This window comes from Vulpes vulpes, chromosome 12 (assembly GCF_048418805.1).
Source record: "Vulpes vulpes isolate BD-2025 chromosome 12, VulVul3, whole genome shotgun sequence".
NCBI classification, from domain to species: Eukaryota; Metazoa; Chordata; class Mammalia; order Carnivora; family Canidae; genus Vulpes; species Vulpes vulpes.
The window spans coordinates 31,930,033-31,945,800 of record NC_132791.1 but is presented as its reverse complement, the minus strand read 5'-3'; the positions used below and the strand labels follow the sequence as shown (position 1 = coordinate 31,945,800).

General features: G+C 36.5%; 1 protein-coding gene across 36 annotated transcripts in view; it reads right to left on the bottom strand.

Annotated features, from left to right (window-relative positions):
• ELAVL2 (ELAV like RNA binding protein 2) overlaps positions 1–15,768 on the bottom strand; it is a 166,791-nt gene that overhangs the window by 55,329 nt on the left and 95,694 nt on the right. For 13 of the 36 annotated variants that reach the window (XM_072728143.1, XM_072728149.1, XM_072728150.1 and 10 more), the window contains 2 exons: positions 14,286–14,376; positions 11,217–11,460 (listed from right to left, as the gene is read on the bottom strand). In XM_072728143.1, coding sequence (XP_072584244.1) covers positions 11,217–11,460; positions 14,286–14,357 — 316 coding nt within the window. In that variant the 5' untranslated portion in view covers positions 14,358–14,376. Of the gene's footprint in view, positions 1–11,216; positions 11,461–14,260; positions 14,377–15,768 lie in introns of all 36 variants that reach the window. The other 23 variants (XM_072728141.1, XM_072728133.1, XM_072728137.1 and 20 more) reach the window with 3 other exon arrangements.

Sequence of the window (15,768 nt, the reverse complement as noted above, 5' to 3'; positions counted from 1 at the left end):
TGTCACCAAATTAAAAATCTTATCATCAGACATAGTAACTTTCCAATCTTGTATGTTACCCCAAGACCCTGGATTCCATTATTGCTCACAATGCTAACTTGTCCCTTCACTTTCATTCTCTGTAATTCTCATCTAAATTAAAAGAAGTACAATTTCTACAGAAACACAAAGTGACCAGGAACTATATTAGAATATTACAATCCCCAAAGGAATTCTGTTTTTTCTAAATGTAGAATCTACAGGCCAATGAAAGACTTTCAGTATCATATCTTAAAACTTGGTGATACCCTGGGTCGGGCCGGGCACCTCCGGACCCCTATGTCATGTTTCCACTGAAAGCTTCTTGAACAGATTCCCATTCTAATCCTTTAAGCTTACATAAATATCTTAACAGGTTGCAGGGTGAGAACATAAAACCGACAATGGGATAATTCTTTCAAACAATTACAGTTACAATTCTGCATTAGGGACTAGTTAAAAATAAAAGCACTGTAAAAAAAAGAAAAAGCAAGAATTTTATTTTCTCCAAACAAACAAACAAAAAAAACCCACAACACTAAAGACTGTTCAAAAACCATTGATACTGACAATGTAAACCACTAACTCAGTGGGACAACAGATCTGACACACCACAACCAACCTATAGAATACATTTCGGTGGTATGAAATAAGCTCTTGGGGACTTGTATGAGGGTTAGGAAAGAGGACTCCGAGAACAGTGCCTTGGAGACCACTGTGTTACTGACCCAGTGGCCCCTGAAGACTAGATTTTAAGCATCAAAATGTGAGGAAATAAAATTGTTCCCTCAGATTCCAATGACCTTGAATACAATGAAAGGACTCTGGTTTGCCTGTTTTGGAGCTACTATGCCTCCTTTAAACCTTGCTTTAAAAGGAGAATTTGACTTTCTCAAAATAAAGCCAGAAGGTCAAACAGGTTGTGAAGAGTCAAGGACAAGACCACATCTACTCTACAAAGTAAAAAATAACAAGATCTATCACCTCAAATGCAAAAATGCAAATTTCTCTGAAGCTGGACAGGAGGTTGGGGGTGGATTACAGGACTTGTGAGCCATATACACTCCCCCTTCAAAACCAAAGCATTATGTAGAAAACAGAGTTCCAACAAAAAGTACAATGATGAGAAAAGAACTCATTAAGAGCTAAAAATAAACTCTAATTCACAATATGCATACGGTTTTAACAAAAAAAGGAAAACAAGATGTAAAATTGCATCTGCTAAGTTAACCATGCCCTCGTGGAAATCGCCACCCCCCCCTCCACAAACTGAAATCTGTAAGTCTGTGCTGACTGAATAGAAGCAAAGCTTTAAACGTTTTCAATGAATATTCTAACAGAAATAAAAGGATAGCAATATTTTTTATGAAGTCCTCTGATCTGCTAACAGTACATGAATTCTGGGCCTAACAACCAAACACACAGGTCTCTGCATTTCCCTACTTGAATGTCTTATTTTATGAAATCAGAATATTTCATAATAATATTTACAATTTATATTAAAGGGGTACTAATTTTAAAGAAGGTGTCCCTCAAAGTAAAAGCAAGTATCAGTTTTTATCTAACCAATACCTTTTGACTCAATTTAACAGCCTGCTGACCTTCTAGGCCAGTAACAGTCCGCTGGGGAAGCTCAACAAAGAAAACCTTCATATTTTAAGTCAAGCTCATTCATTCTGAATAACATGCACACAATACCACACACAGCAATGACTCCACACTCCAGCACTCTAGTTCACAGAGACTGATAGAGTATCATTAATCATCTTTCTGGGCTCCCAAGTCCTGCCTTGAACTTCCTATTCCCACTTCATCCCACCTCTAGAAAATCAATTATCTTGGTCAAATCACCTAGAAAGCAGAGAAAAAGAACATTAGCTTTGGGTTCTTCCCACATCGTGTCTGAGAAACTATAAGAATTCTAAGGCAACATCTATTTAAAGATTTTTTTCAAAAATTGGTTCACCTAAGGAAAAAAAGTCTGCAATTGTCTGAATGTGTATTAACTGGTAAGAAGGAAGACAGGAGAGAGATACCTGTGTGCTACCCACTTTATTATTAATTATTATATTATTATTATTATTATTAATAATAATAATAATAATAATAAGAGACAGAGAGAGAGGCAGAGACATAGGCAGAGGGAGAAGCAGGCTTCCTACAGGGAGCTTGATGCAGGACTTGATCCCAGGACCCCGGGATCAAGCCAAAGGCAGATGCTCAACCACTGAGCCACCCAGGCACCCTGTGTGCTACCCACTTTATAAAAAAGACTCAACTTTGGAGTCAAATAGCTCATATAAGGCTACATTACAAGTAAGTGGCTACACTGAGATATGAACCCAAGTGTAACACATTCTTTCTAGACTAAAACCTCTAAAATAGCCTCCTTAGGCCTCCTCCCTAGCTGGGGAGTAGCAGGTAGCAGGCATTTTGTTTCAATGTTAATCCTGAGAACTTGATCCCAAGCTAAGCAAATAACAAGCCTAGTGTACATAAGGGTTTGGTAAATCCTATTACCACTACATTCAAGTCCATTTCACATGGAAAGATACAAAGGAATGCTATGGATACAGTTTAAATTGAATATTTCTATCTTGCATTTTTTTTCCCAGTGAAGGAGGCATACAGAGTAAGATTCTTTGCTCCTATTTAGAACAATGCAGAATGACCCATCCTCAATTAGCTAAACATGATGTATATTTTTTTTTAAGATTGTACTTATTCATGAGCGACGCAGAAACGTAGACAGAGAGACAGGCAGGCTCCTGTGGGAGCCTGATGCAGTAAGTTCTCAATCCCAGAACCCTGGGACCAGGACCTGAGCCTATGCTGCTTTACAACTTTAAAGCTCTCCAGCATATATAGTTGATGACAGATACTATCACCAATAAAAGGACATTCAGTGGTGTCAAAATATTGACATTGTAAAACTTTAAAAAGCAAAACCCCGTTTTAAGGAGTAAAACATACTTACTAAAGCCACTGCATAGGCCTCACAAATCAAACGACACAAGTAAAATGCCAGGAAATATTTCTTAAAGCTGACCTTTTTAGTTGAAAAGGCAAGCTCTGAGCGTTTCCACAGCTCTCAAAATTCAGTAGTAGCAATGCGCTCCACTGAAAGTCAATTAACTTAGAACAAGCTAAGAAGAAGCTGATGAATTGTGAAGCATGGTTTTAGCTTCAGAGATCAACTATTCTGTTCAGGAAATGTTCCAACAGGTGCAAAAGCAAAATGCTTTGCTCTATTCATAATTTCGAAAGTTTAAAAAACAAAGGTTGATGCTAAGGTGGCGTAATAGATGAGACTGAAATAAAATCCATCACATCAAAAAAGGGACAGGGAGAGTCAACTTCATAGGTAAAGAGAAACAGGATTTTAACATTCTTTGGATTACAGAAGGAAGAAATCCTGTATCAGAATTTAATTGCTCTTTATCTTCTCCCATTTAGATCACCATCTTCTTTCTAATCTACATTTTTCCATCATTACAGGGACTGCCACTGCATAATAAACTGAAAGTGGTTTCTACTCTATGTTACCAATCTCCTAATGCAGAAATAAACAAAAACTAGAAAAAACAGTGTGAAAGATCTGGTATAGCAAAGAGCACACAAACACGGACACTAAATTTTAAGGGGAGGACTCCTTACAGATGAACTCTGTGTTTTCTATGAATTTGAATACATTAACAAAGCTTGTGTTTTATACCAAAGTCATAAAGGAATCAAGTCAAAGGCACTCAATGAATGTTCTTAATCTATTGATAAGACAACCATGATCATTCTAGAAGCCCTGGTGATGATATGGGCCAACAAAGCATAGAATCAAAACTCATAAACCTCATTTACACAATAGGTTCAGGGATCCCTGGGTGGTGCAGTGGTTTGGCGCCTGCCTTTGGACCAGGGTGCGATCCTGGAGACCTGGGATCGAATCCCACGTCGGGCTCCAGGTGCATGGAGCCTGCTTCTCTCCCTCTGCCTGTGTCTCTGCCTCTCTCTCTCTGTGACTATCATAAATAAATACATTTAAAAAAAAATAATAAAAATACACAATAGGTTCAACCTCATTTTCCCGTAAATATTCTTAAAAAGCTACTGTAAAATGTGTAATCAGCACTAGGAAGCTGCAATACTTTTCCTTCACTTCCTTCTAATAGAATAAAACAAAGTAACACAAATATCAACATCAAGAAATCAGAGAAGCTAAAATCCAGATGACTGACAAATTAATCAGCAATGGTTTTGTTTCAAACTTCTCTATACCTTCACAATGCCATCTTTTCTTCCCAGCAACTAGCCATTTCAGGTTGCATTATCATAGGATATCCACAGAAGAAGAAGAAGGTTTTCTGTTTAGGTGTGCTAACTGAAAATTAATTTATCTCATGATAAAGAGGTCCTAAAGAAGATACCACTGCAAATATGCCATTTTGGCCTAAGATTATTTTGAGCTGAAGGCAATTACGAATCAACAGACACAGAGAGTTCTCTTCCCTATCCTTTTCTGCCTACAAAGAAGTCACAAATTGCCCTTGTGAAGAGGTCCCCTGCTCCTGTGCCATAAAGAGGAGAGCAACTTCCACCACCCGAGATGGAGAGCTGGCACCAAAACGTACAAACAAACCTTGCTAAAATATCTCAATACCTTCTATTAGTTCCCCGCCCCATGTAATGCCTGATCACTTTCCCACAGTCTATCAAAGCTTCAAAACCCAAACACCCTTTCCTTTGGTAAAAGGGTATAAACCCCCAAATCTAACCACTTCTACTTCAATTCTCTTTTGTGAACCCCAGTGTACATAAAATACTAATGAAAACTGTGCCTCTTCTGTTAATCCCCCCACTCCAGTTTTATTGAGATATAGTTGACGAGACATTGTATCATCTATCTTTTGTTAGGTTCAGTCCCTGGGGGGCCTGTGAATTAAACTAAGAATTATGGAAAAGATTTTCCTCCCTGATAATGGTAAAGAATTGTCTTTAGTTTCTTAAATTTGACAAATTTTAATTGCATCACCCTAAAGTTCTTCATCTAAACTACTCAATGCTGACAATGAATTCCGTTCTATAAAACGCTAGGTTCAAGGTTTGAGTGGAAAAATGAACATAAAAGAATTTTAAGTTTCTTCCCCAAAACTTTATAAAAAGCTTCTATAGTGGTAACAAATTTTTTAAATGACTGATTAGCCATGACCTTTCAAAAAAGACAACGGTGCAATTAACAACATAATTAAAAATATAAAGTTTCTTCAGTACCACAAAAAAAAATTCATTTTCTACAAAATTCACCTCATACAAATTTAGCCACTAAAATCTGAAAATAGCCATATTCAAATGTATTGTATTCCACAGTTGATTCACTAGGGACCACCAAAGCATTTATCTAGTAGAGCCAAGTTACCCTGTTTTGTGAAAGCCTGAGCACACACCACCCATTTCTGCTAAATCTCTAATTAAATACCCAGAGCCTGCAATATGAGGTGTTTATTAAGCTACCACCAATCACCCACCCACTCTGCCTCTCTTCAATTGCTTGTTTGAATCAAAATTCTTAATCTTTTGATACTATGGACACTGAACAGCTGACCTTAGGATTGCAACAGACACAAACAACCCACCTTTTCAAATTAATGTTCATCCAAACAGCCTGAGGCTATAATTGACTTCATCACAGTAAATATTAATATTGAAGGTATGTATTAGAAAAATAAAAATGCATCTTACTATTTCAATCCTGAAAAGCTAAGCCTGTACTTGTTTTTAAAAAGAGGAGAGAATATTCTCAGGAAGCAAAAAAAAAAAAAAAAAACCCCGAAACTTAAGTCTAGCTAAGAACTCTCCTATTAAAAAAAAGATTTTACCATACAGATAAAGGGACACTGGCCAAGTCCCTCCTTGGGTCTCCTATAGTTTTTATTTGTCTGAGTCTTTGTTTATTACTTTTGTCTAAAAGATTGTAATTAGCAGCTGACTTTCAGGGGCAGGGGATTGTCAGCATAGGATCCCACTCAAACAATTCCTAGAATAAGATTGAAGACATCACACCAAAATAAAAAGAAGCACCACTCATTCCAGAGGGCTTCAACTAACTACACTTCTCTCTGTCTTCTATTAGAAGAAAGGAAAAACAACAATAACAGAACAAGCTATCTTGGCGTTCTGAAAACTACACATGTGCATACACATAACCTTTCAGGGACAGGCTGGACGTTCAGTAAAGACAGACTTTTGAGTGGTAAATGACTTTTAAACTACACATCCCTAGACCTAAACCCCAGGAGTTAACTCATCAGAAACCACCACTGGGGAGAGGACCACACCTGAAACTCAGTTTGCCATAGTTCAGGAACTGCAGTTATAACAACTCTCCCACCCACCTCCAACCAGAGTTCAGGGAAACTGGAAATTTCTGCTTCTATCTCCTTGCAAATTTCTCAGGAAATGCAGTGGATAACTCCCAGGTAAATGGAATATTCTGGGCCTTACCTCAAAGATTGTAATTCAGTAGGTCTGGGCAGGGCCTAGAAAGCTGCATTTCTGGTCATCATCCCAAATGATTCCAATGCAGGTAACTACTGATTATAGTTCAAAAGGCTGATTCCCAAAACTGTTCACTTACCCATCAAAATCACCTGGGGAGCTTTCTGACAACAGATTCCCAAAAGTCTCCAGAAATTGTATTTTTAAAAACTCCCTCACATGAGGATGGGCAGCCAGGTTTCAGAAACACTGAGCTAGAATATCCAAAATTCACAACTACAGACTACAAAGTTTGTAGAGAAGTATGGATGTTCTCCTTCATTCTATGTATTCCCTCAGTCCTGGACTCTCAAAAACCTCTCATTCCCCTTCTGAAGACGACACACTTACCAAAAGATGCCCCTTAGTGAATCTGTTCAAGTTATGTGTCTCACTACAAATTCATCAGTTGTTCCTGTGGTTAGTTTTTTTTTAAAGAATTCTGGCCTCTCACAAGAGGCAAAGAGGAAATGTCCCAAGAAAGAATCAGAAAACCAGGATTCTGGTCCGTGCTTTACCACTTAAAAGCCATTGGTCTTGGACTAGTCAATCATTTAAACAAACCTGGGCTTCAGATAACCTGTTAAATACAGAGTTGGCTAAGGTCGTTTCAAGGACACTTCTGATTCTGACACACTATTACTCATTCCTTGCATCATAAAATCTATTTCACTCCTCTAGAATGCAGCATCAGCAGGTGTCAAGGACTCTGAAGTGCATAAACTCAAAGAGATGGACCGACATCAGCTAAACTGTACAAGTAGCAGTAGCTTCTCATGATGAATGTCTATAGACAGGAAACGGGATGAAGCCTAAAGCTGGGCACGAGCCCAAAGCAAAGGCCTGAAAAACAACATAATAAATAGAATTTAGGCTAAAGAGAAGATTACTATATTTACCACTAAAGAGGTGTCTTAATGTATTTCTCTAAAGCTCATTCTATCAAAATGGTGACATTAATTTGCCAACAACACAATCTAAAAATTATATACTCTTTTAGAACTTAGGAAAGAGGCACATACTTTCCTAACTCGATTTCTTTTAACCTGAGACACAGTTTCCTAATTCAGCATTATTTAAACAAAGAAAGACTTAAGAAAAATGAGAAAAGAATGATTTAAATGTTCTTCCCAAAGACCGATCTCATTGTTTTCTTATAACCCAGACAGTTAATGCTCACCTCCTACAAAATCAGAATACAAAGAGTTGGCCCAGTAGTTCCCCAGGAGGTAGGGTAAGTTGGATAATTAGACCCTCAAACTTGACCCTAAAAATGTGTACTGAAGGGATCCCTGGGTGGTTCAGTGGTTTAGTACCTGCCTTTGGCCCAGGGCGTGGTCCTGGAGTCCTGGGATGGAGTCCCACATCAGGCCCCCTGCATGGGGCCTGCTTCTCTCTCTGCCTGTGTCTCTGCCCCCTGCTCCCCATGAATAAATAAAATCTTTAAAATAAATAAAAATGTGTACTGAGAAACTGCATCAGCTGGCTAATGCTAAATAGCACAGGGCAGGGTCCAAATCCTTACAAATTCTTTCATTCTTTCTTTCCTTTTTAGGTTTTATTTATTCATTCACGAGAGACAAAGAGAGGGGCACAGACATAGGCAGAGGGAGAAGCAGGCTCCCTGCGTCCCTCTTTCAGTTTTTCTAGATACGTTAATAGTAGCTTCTTAGGACGATATGCCGACTTCACAAAGTACAGCCATTCAAATTCCAGTTTTAGAAATCTACCATTTACTAGACTATCCTTTGTTCAATACAAATATTTACTAAGAAATTCAGAATTAAAAATCTAAATGTACGCTTTGAAACTAAATGATTCAGACCCTTCTAAACACCATTTAACCCATACTAAGAATAAGATGGCAACAGACGAAGTCAAAAACAGGGTTACTAGAAGAGGTAGGTCCCTTTGTGTTATTTACCTACTTACCTACTCATCTTTTTAATATACAGTTATCATGGATGTTCACTTATGAAACATGCTCATACTCTGATGCAGAACAAGTTACAGAAGAGTTTCAGAGTGTCTGATAAGTCATTAAATGATTTCAATAGCTTTCAAGCAAAAGCTTTTATATGCTCTATGGATATCTAGTATTGGGGAGATATCTCCCCAAATGAGTTCTAAGGTCAAGTAAGGCTGGAAAACCGGTTTCTTTACTGCAGGATTTTAATGTATGTTTTCTAATATGCTAGGGATCTGCAGTTTCTCAACTGCAGGGCAGTTGAAGGGCAGCATTTCTCAAACTTATCTGTGAATGAAACATTTACTTTGAAGAACAAATAAGACTGTCTCCTGGAATGAAGCTTAGAAAACATCTTTTGACGCTCTTGGCCACTATGGATTTTCTTGGGTACTCCACTTGCTTACTAGAGGTTTTAAACAGAAATTTTACCATGGTGGAAAACTTCATTGGCCCCGTCTCACTGAAAAGACAATGGGGTGCTGGTGGGGAGATAAAGAAAGTGGAGAGCATACGTTAATGCACTTTGCCAATATCTAACCATGTACTTCAGATGACCGTGCACTGTGGTTCCATTACCACGGTTTGTCATACTAAAGACAGGTAGGAAGACATAGAATTCAAATTTATTACACGATAAAACAGCTCTAATAAAAGACTTTGAAAGAATAAGATAATTCAGGACTGCCCACTCTGAAATGTGGGCAGCCCGGGTGGCTCAGCAGTTTAGCACCGCCTTCAGCCCAGGGCATGATCCTGGGGACCCAGGATCGAGTCCCACGTCGGGATCCCTGCATGGAGCCTGCTTCTCCCTCTGCCTGTGTGTCTCTGCCTCTCTCTCTCTCTGATGAATAAATAAGTAAATCTTTAAAAAAAAAAATCTCTGAAATGTTTTCTGCAGAAGATGCCTAATAAAAAGGATGTAAGATTTGTTTCATATTTTTATCTATTCCCACTATCATAACAAAAAAATTCAATGTTTATATACCTAGTTCAAGTTTTTGGTTTTGTTTTTTTTTGTTTTGTTTTGTTTCTTAAATGGTAGGAACAGTTACTAAATAATCAAACCAGAAATCATATCATTGATGTCATGGCCTTTATACCATTTATCACACATTCATGTCAAAGAGGTTGCAAAATTCGTGTATGAAGAAACTGTTTTCCTAAAGATAGTAATAAAATTTAGTGTGTCAGGACAAATGTATCAAGAGCCATTTGTTCTCTACCTTTTCAACTGTTCAAAAACTGTTTATAAATTTAATGTATGATGATGACACTGATTTGGGGGAAAGAAATGGAAAAATATTTTCCATTTGATTATCACTATTCAATAACAAAAACAACCAACTCTTCCTTTTTAAGATTTTATTTATTTATTCATAAAGACACAACCAACTCTTCCTAATGATACTGTGGTGAACATCTAAGTAACATAATTAGTTCAAATATAAATATTTGTTCAAATATAAATATTCAGTATAGATTGATGACAACCAGGTTTTACTGAGTTTTTACTTGACTTAAATATGTTCTCCCTGTGAGCTTCAATGTGTACCTCAAAGAAATAGGATTGTGAGGCCAAGCTGAGGTGACAGCTCTCATTCACCTTGGAGACAATAAATCCTGCTGTCTTGTTAAAAGAACAGCTAATGGTATGATCTTAAAGTAAAACAACAACAAAAATAACCTCACAAATCACCTAGCGTGACCCCTTTCTTTGCTCTCTACCTCATTTTACCAAGGGAGACCTGAAGCCAAGAGTTGATTTGTCCAAGGTCAGAGGACTGAAGTTCAGACTCTTGGTCAAACTCTTCTCACTGCCATTAGGGCTTCTTTGCCCATTTCACCTATTTGGTTTGTATAGTTTGAGTTATAAAGCCATGTAAAGCAATTTAATATACACCATCACTCAAATTTAATGTGAGAAAGTTTGTCTTTCTACAATTAACTTCTTACATTTTCAGTGTTTGAAAACAACTCCCGCAAGAAATGTTAACTCCTATATCCCAAGAACCTGCTCCTCGATCAGGTTTTGGCTTATTCTAAATATTTAGTCGAATCTTACAAAATACTAAGGATATTTTCCACTACCCAATATTCAAAATTCAAATTACCTATCCTTTCATTTTTACCTTTATGATAAAAGGAACACTCATATACCACTTTTTCCTATCCTTACCAAGGAATAGAACAGAGGATCTTGCTACATGCAAATTTTATCAGTGCAAATATTTATACATTGACAGTGTGAATATTACCATTTATTTTGTCACACATATTATAAGCAGAACTATACAGACTTAAAGGAAAAAACATTTTAAGAGATTTCCTCCTCTTCCCAAATGGAATATTCTTCTTCTACCTCACTGTTAAAATGCTACATCATATAAGCTCAGGGAACTAAAAACTAAAGTTCAACATGACACTTTCTGTCCCATAGAGACACTTCTAAAACATTTTTGAAAGATGTTAGTGTACAGCACACGATATATAAAAGTCTAGTTATAATATATACTGCCCACAAAAATATTTTATACTTTAAAAGGAAAACAAAACTCTTAAAGTTTCATGCTGCTGATTTAGTAACAGAGTGTAGCTAGATGTGTAAAACTGTACCAATGAATGATCTACAAGCGGTAAACTTATTATTTTCTCACACTTGAAACACTGTTTAAAAGTGAATAATCTATGAAAAACTGCATACCTGTTATTTTGTCTCTTACAAGCTTACAGGACTCTATCTCACCGATGCTCCCAAAAAGACTCTTTAGTTCCTCCTGTGTCATGTTCTGAGGAAGGTAGTTGACTATTAAGTTGGTCTTGCTGTCCTCTGTGTTCCCAGAGTCAACTGGTGACGAGCAGTTGTTGTTTATAGTAGTTGGACCATTGGCTGTGTTATTGCAAGTTGGCCCATTAGACAGTTGTGTTTCCATGGCAGCAATTACCTGCTAAAAACAGAGAAAATAAGAAATGTCAGAATTCATATTTCACAAACTATTAGAGATTCCTACCAGGAATGTAAATACTTGTCACTAAATACAAGTCGTTCTGCTGAAATTACAATAAAGCTTCAACAAAATGTGAAACACCTACGCTAATTTATACTTCACATATTAAGCTAGTCAATTTAAGTTCACAATTATATTTTCACATACATATTCCATACATGCACATAAAAGCACACTGTAAATGTTAAACATTTACTAGAACCGCATTTTGGGTCTACTCACATACCCTTACTCACCTGCAATATCCAAAAACTTGAGGAAATTTAGTACCAAAGGGCACGGAATTAAACCCTGACTAAAATCATACTACAAAACAGAAGTGCTTAACATGCTACCAAAAAACAAACCAAAAAATGGTATTCCTAACTCTGAAGAGATTTGCAGTTAGCCTAAGAGTTTCAATATTCTAAAACTGACAGACATCCATTAACTTAAAATCAAGGAGCAAGAGTACTTTAAAAAATATAAATTTGTCAACATGTACTGTTTTGGTTACATATTGAAAATGTTTTTGATTGACAATATCTTATACCTCGTCTGTTGGTAAGAAATAAGAAAAATATCAGATGTTAAATGTTAGGGAATGAAAAGGATTTGTAGGATAACTTGGAAAAGAAGCTATGAGTACTTAGTGTACCTTGTAGAATCTAACAAGCCATTCTTGTCAACCTTGGCAGCTAAAGATCACCAACAAGGTACCTGGTCTACAGCATCAAAATAGAATCCCCAAACAATTCAATATGGCATTTTGCCTTGATTCTAACTTTAATGGGAAAAAAAAAAAAAACAAAACAAAAACCTCTCCAGCTCAGCAGAACGTAAATATTTCAACTTTTGCAAACAGACCAGCCCAAGGAATTCTCATTTGAGCACATAAGCCTGTTGAAATGCAAGTAATAAGGTACCTATAAACTCCAAATATAGAATAAATAGCAGACTTGGGGGAAATGGCCTCAAACTGTTCAGGCTACTCTAAAAATCTACTTATAAGCAAATTTGGATCCAGTTTTCTAAAAATCAATGCTATGCTCTTTGAGCAAGAGTCACAAACCACAGCCCCAAATTTTCTAAAATCATCTTCCAATAGCTATCTACTTTGGACAGCAAGATTGTGGGGGAATCCAAAAATCAAAGTATCACTGAAAGAATTATGCTTCATATTTCATTCAATACAGCTCTCATCTCCACAAAGAACTACTTCTCAAAACTGACAATTCTGAATTGATGGAATGCTACTTTTAGGGAAGTTCTCTAACATATAAAAGGCAAAGAATTTGAGGCAAAATTTTTAAAAAGCAAAGTAGAGGGAAAGAGTGCGACAAGAGAAAAAAAGTCTTTTAAAAAGCATATTGCCTATGAAAAATAAAAGGGCACAACACTGGATAAGCATACAGAAAGAAATCTCTACTGCCAAGAGATGTTTATAAAAGAAGGCAGCATAGGATAGATTGAGACTGGTCAACTGACCAGATTAAGACTGGTCAGACTGGACAAGAATCAGCATTATCTTGATTTAAAAAAAATAGACAAAATCTAGACTACCTATCAAATATCAAACAACCTACAACCCTCCATGACTGCATTTCCTTTTCAAAGAAATGGGTTTTTTTTTCCCCCACAAAACTGCATGCTACCTCTTTTGTGTAAGTGTTCTTAAGGAATACTTAAAGGAGTAAAAGAAATCTTTGGAAATCTGTAGGAAAAAAAATTGAAACAATTCAAGACATGCATTTTATTCTAATTAACAAATTTATCTGAAACTGAGAAAGGAGTTTTCAAATTTCCTAATAAAGTATGTAACTGTTCCAGTCTGTAGAATATTAGCTGTGGGTCACTTTCCACAGCAAAACTCTTACGGGATTATCTTTGCCCAGGATTTAGGAAAACAATGAGTTGCAAGAGGAGAGTGGCCAAGGCCAATTAAAACGAATCGCTATTCAAAAGTTAGGGTATGTGTAGAAACTATGTGAACCCCAAGTATGAGATTTGGACTTAACTCATTGGGATGGCATTTGAAATATAAAGTGTTCATTGACTGAAATTAGCAGGATTTAGCAAGGACAACAAACACTCCTCACTTAATTGCACATTTATTTCCATGTTCAGGTGGCAAGAATGAGCTCCTAAGCCAACATTCAAGTGAACAGCTGCAGTAGGCTGTGTGCGCTGAAAATTACAGCATCTCTCAGCTATAGGACCATCTGCTCAGAATAAAATGATACTAATGTGCTATATTTTACAAATAATGCATATTCCATTGATAGGCTCAACACAACTGTTCACAGAATGCAAACTCTTTCAACAGTTACTGGGCAAATAATTTTCAGCCAGATTTACAATTTCAACAATTTTTTTTTTGAGCATCAGGAATTGTAAATAACTTCAAAATTTAGTAACCAAAAAAATACATAGTAAACAGAATGTAAAGAATTACGGTAACTTAGTATTCAGACCATACCAAAACTTTTTTGTTTTTTTTTTAAAAAAGCTTGTCACTCTTTTCTTTGAGTCTGCACTAAATCCTAATTCAGATTATAAAAAGTTACATACAAAAGCATGGTTCTGATGCTACATATACCACTATGGTTAAAATTGCAATGTGCTTTCAAAGTCCTAATGATGGCCATACCACAATAGGTTAAATGTAAGAATAATTAGTATGCCAAATGAAAAGTTCAAGTGTTTGGTATGGCCTCAGCACTCCTGCAACATGCTAAAAAAAAAAAAAAAAGTAGCCTACAGAATTTAAGAAAAATCCCACAGACCCCAGTCCAAGGCTCTGCTGCCCACGAACCACTTCTAAGCAGAGAAGCCACATCACACAGTCTGACTGCCATGTTAGTTTGGAGTTGCCGTCTGCAATATGGACACAAAAAGTACCGTATGTTAGATGAGCAAGATAATGCAACAAATCAGTTTGTACAAAATTTACAGTGATTGTATTGATATTCCCAGCACGTCCATGCAGTGTGGCTTAATTGAATTTGAGGCAATTCCAATCTAATCTTTCCAAATTCATTTTAACATGTAGTTTTCTTGCACAAATTAAGCATTTTTAATTAAGAGCCTGATTTTAAAACAGTATTAACTAGTTACTTTGACATCTATCCTGAAGAACTACCTTAAACCACATCTCAAAAAAATTTTTAAATGATAAAATGAAGCAAAACACTGCATGCTGTCCTGTCTCTTAAGGATGTGGGAGAAGGAAAGAAATGTGAATGAAATTTATAGTGAGAAAAGGCAGTCATGCAATTCATAAGTGAATGCTTTGCAGAAAAGCATTCTTTCCCAAAAATATCAGAAAGGCAGTAAGGGAAACTATATTTGCCCATACTGTTACATTATACTATAAATGATCCTTAATCCTGGGACTTAAAATTAAAAATGAATCGAAACCCTGTGAGGTTATTCTGACACTATAGTCCAACTGATCTCTAACAGTTTCACTGAGAATTGTTCACATATACTAAGAGGCAGTAAACCAGCATCTTTCAATTGAAATAATTGGACCAATAAATAGGATTGTTTGGAGTAATGCTTATATAGGATGTCAGCTTTGTCCCTGAACGAAATCAAGTGAACATTTTTTAATATGTAAATTGTAAACGCAGCACGATTTGAAATTAGTGCTGCTATGAGGCCTCCAATATAGTTAATGAGCCATTTACCACTTATTACAAGTTGCCCAAATACTAAACAGAGCCACAATATTGGCACAAAAGCCAAAGTTTACATTTTAGCCATATAGGCAGATCCTTTAAATGGCCAACAGAATATTCAGAAAAACTCAATCTCTAAAAACAGACACATGACAAAGGAGAGCCAAAAACATCTTTTACTTGGGTATTTATGATTATAAAAATTTCATCCTTACTTAAACCTGGCTATAAGTGGTTTACTCTTGATGTGAGCAATGACATTAATTAACATGTAACAATGGATTCCATTTTCTGGCATCTACCAAAAGGGTTTAACATACTCCTTACAGGATGCCATGAAAATGTCTTACACTTCTTCCCTTCTCCCACTGTTATAATTCAGTCTGATTCTATGTTTACTTTAAAAACAAAAAACCTACTTATAGTTGAACTAAACCTGTGAAAAGATAAAGTGCTTTTATACCCATGAAATATTTTGACAAGAACCTAATCATGGTTAGACCACATGGGTAGAAGAGGCAGGACCACACCCAAGAGGTTAAACCAAGCTTAAATGTATGTCCTGAATACCTTCGGAAATTAATAT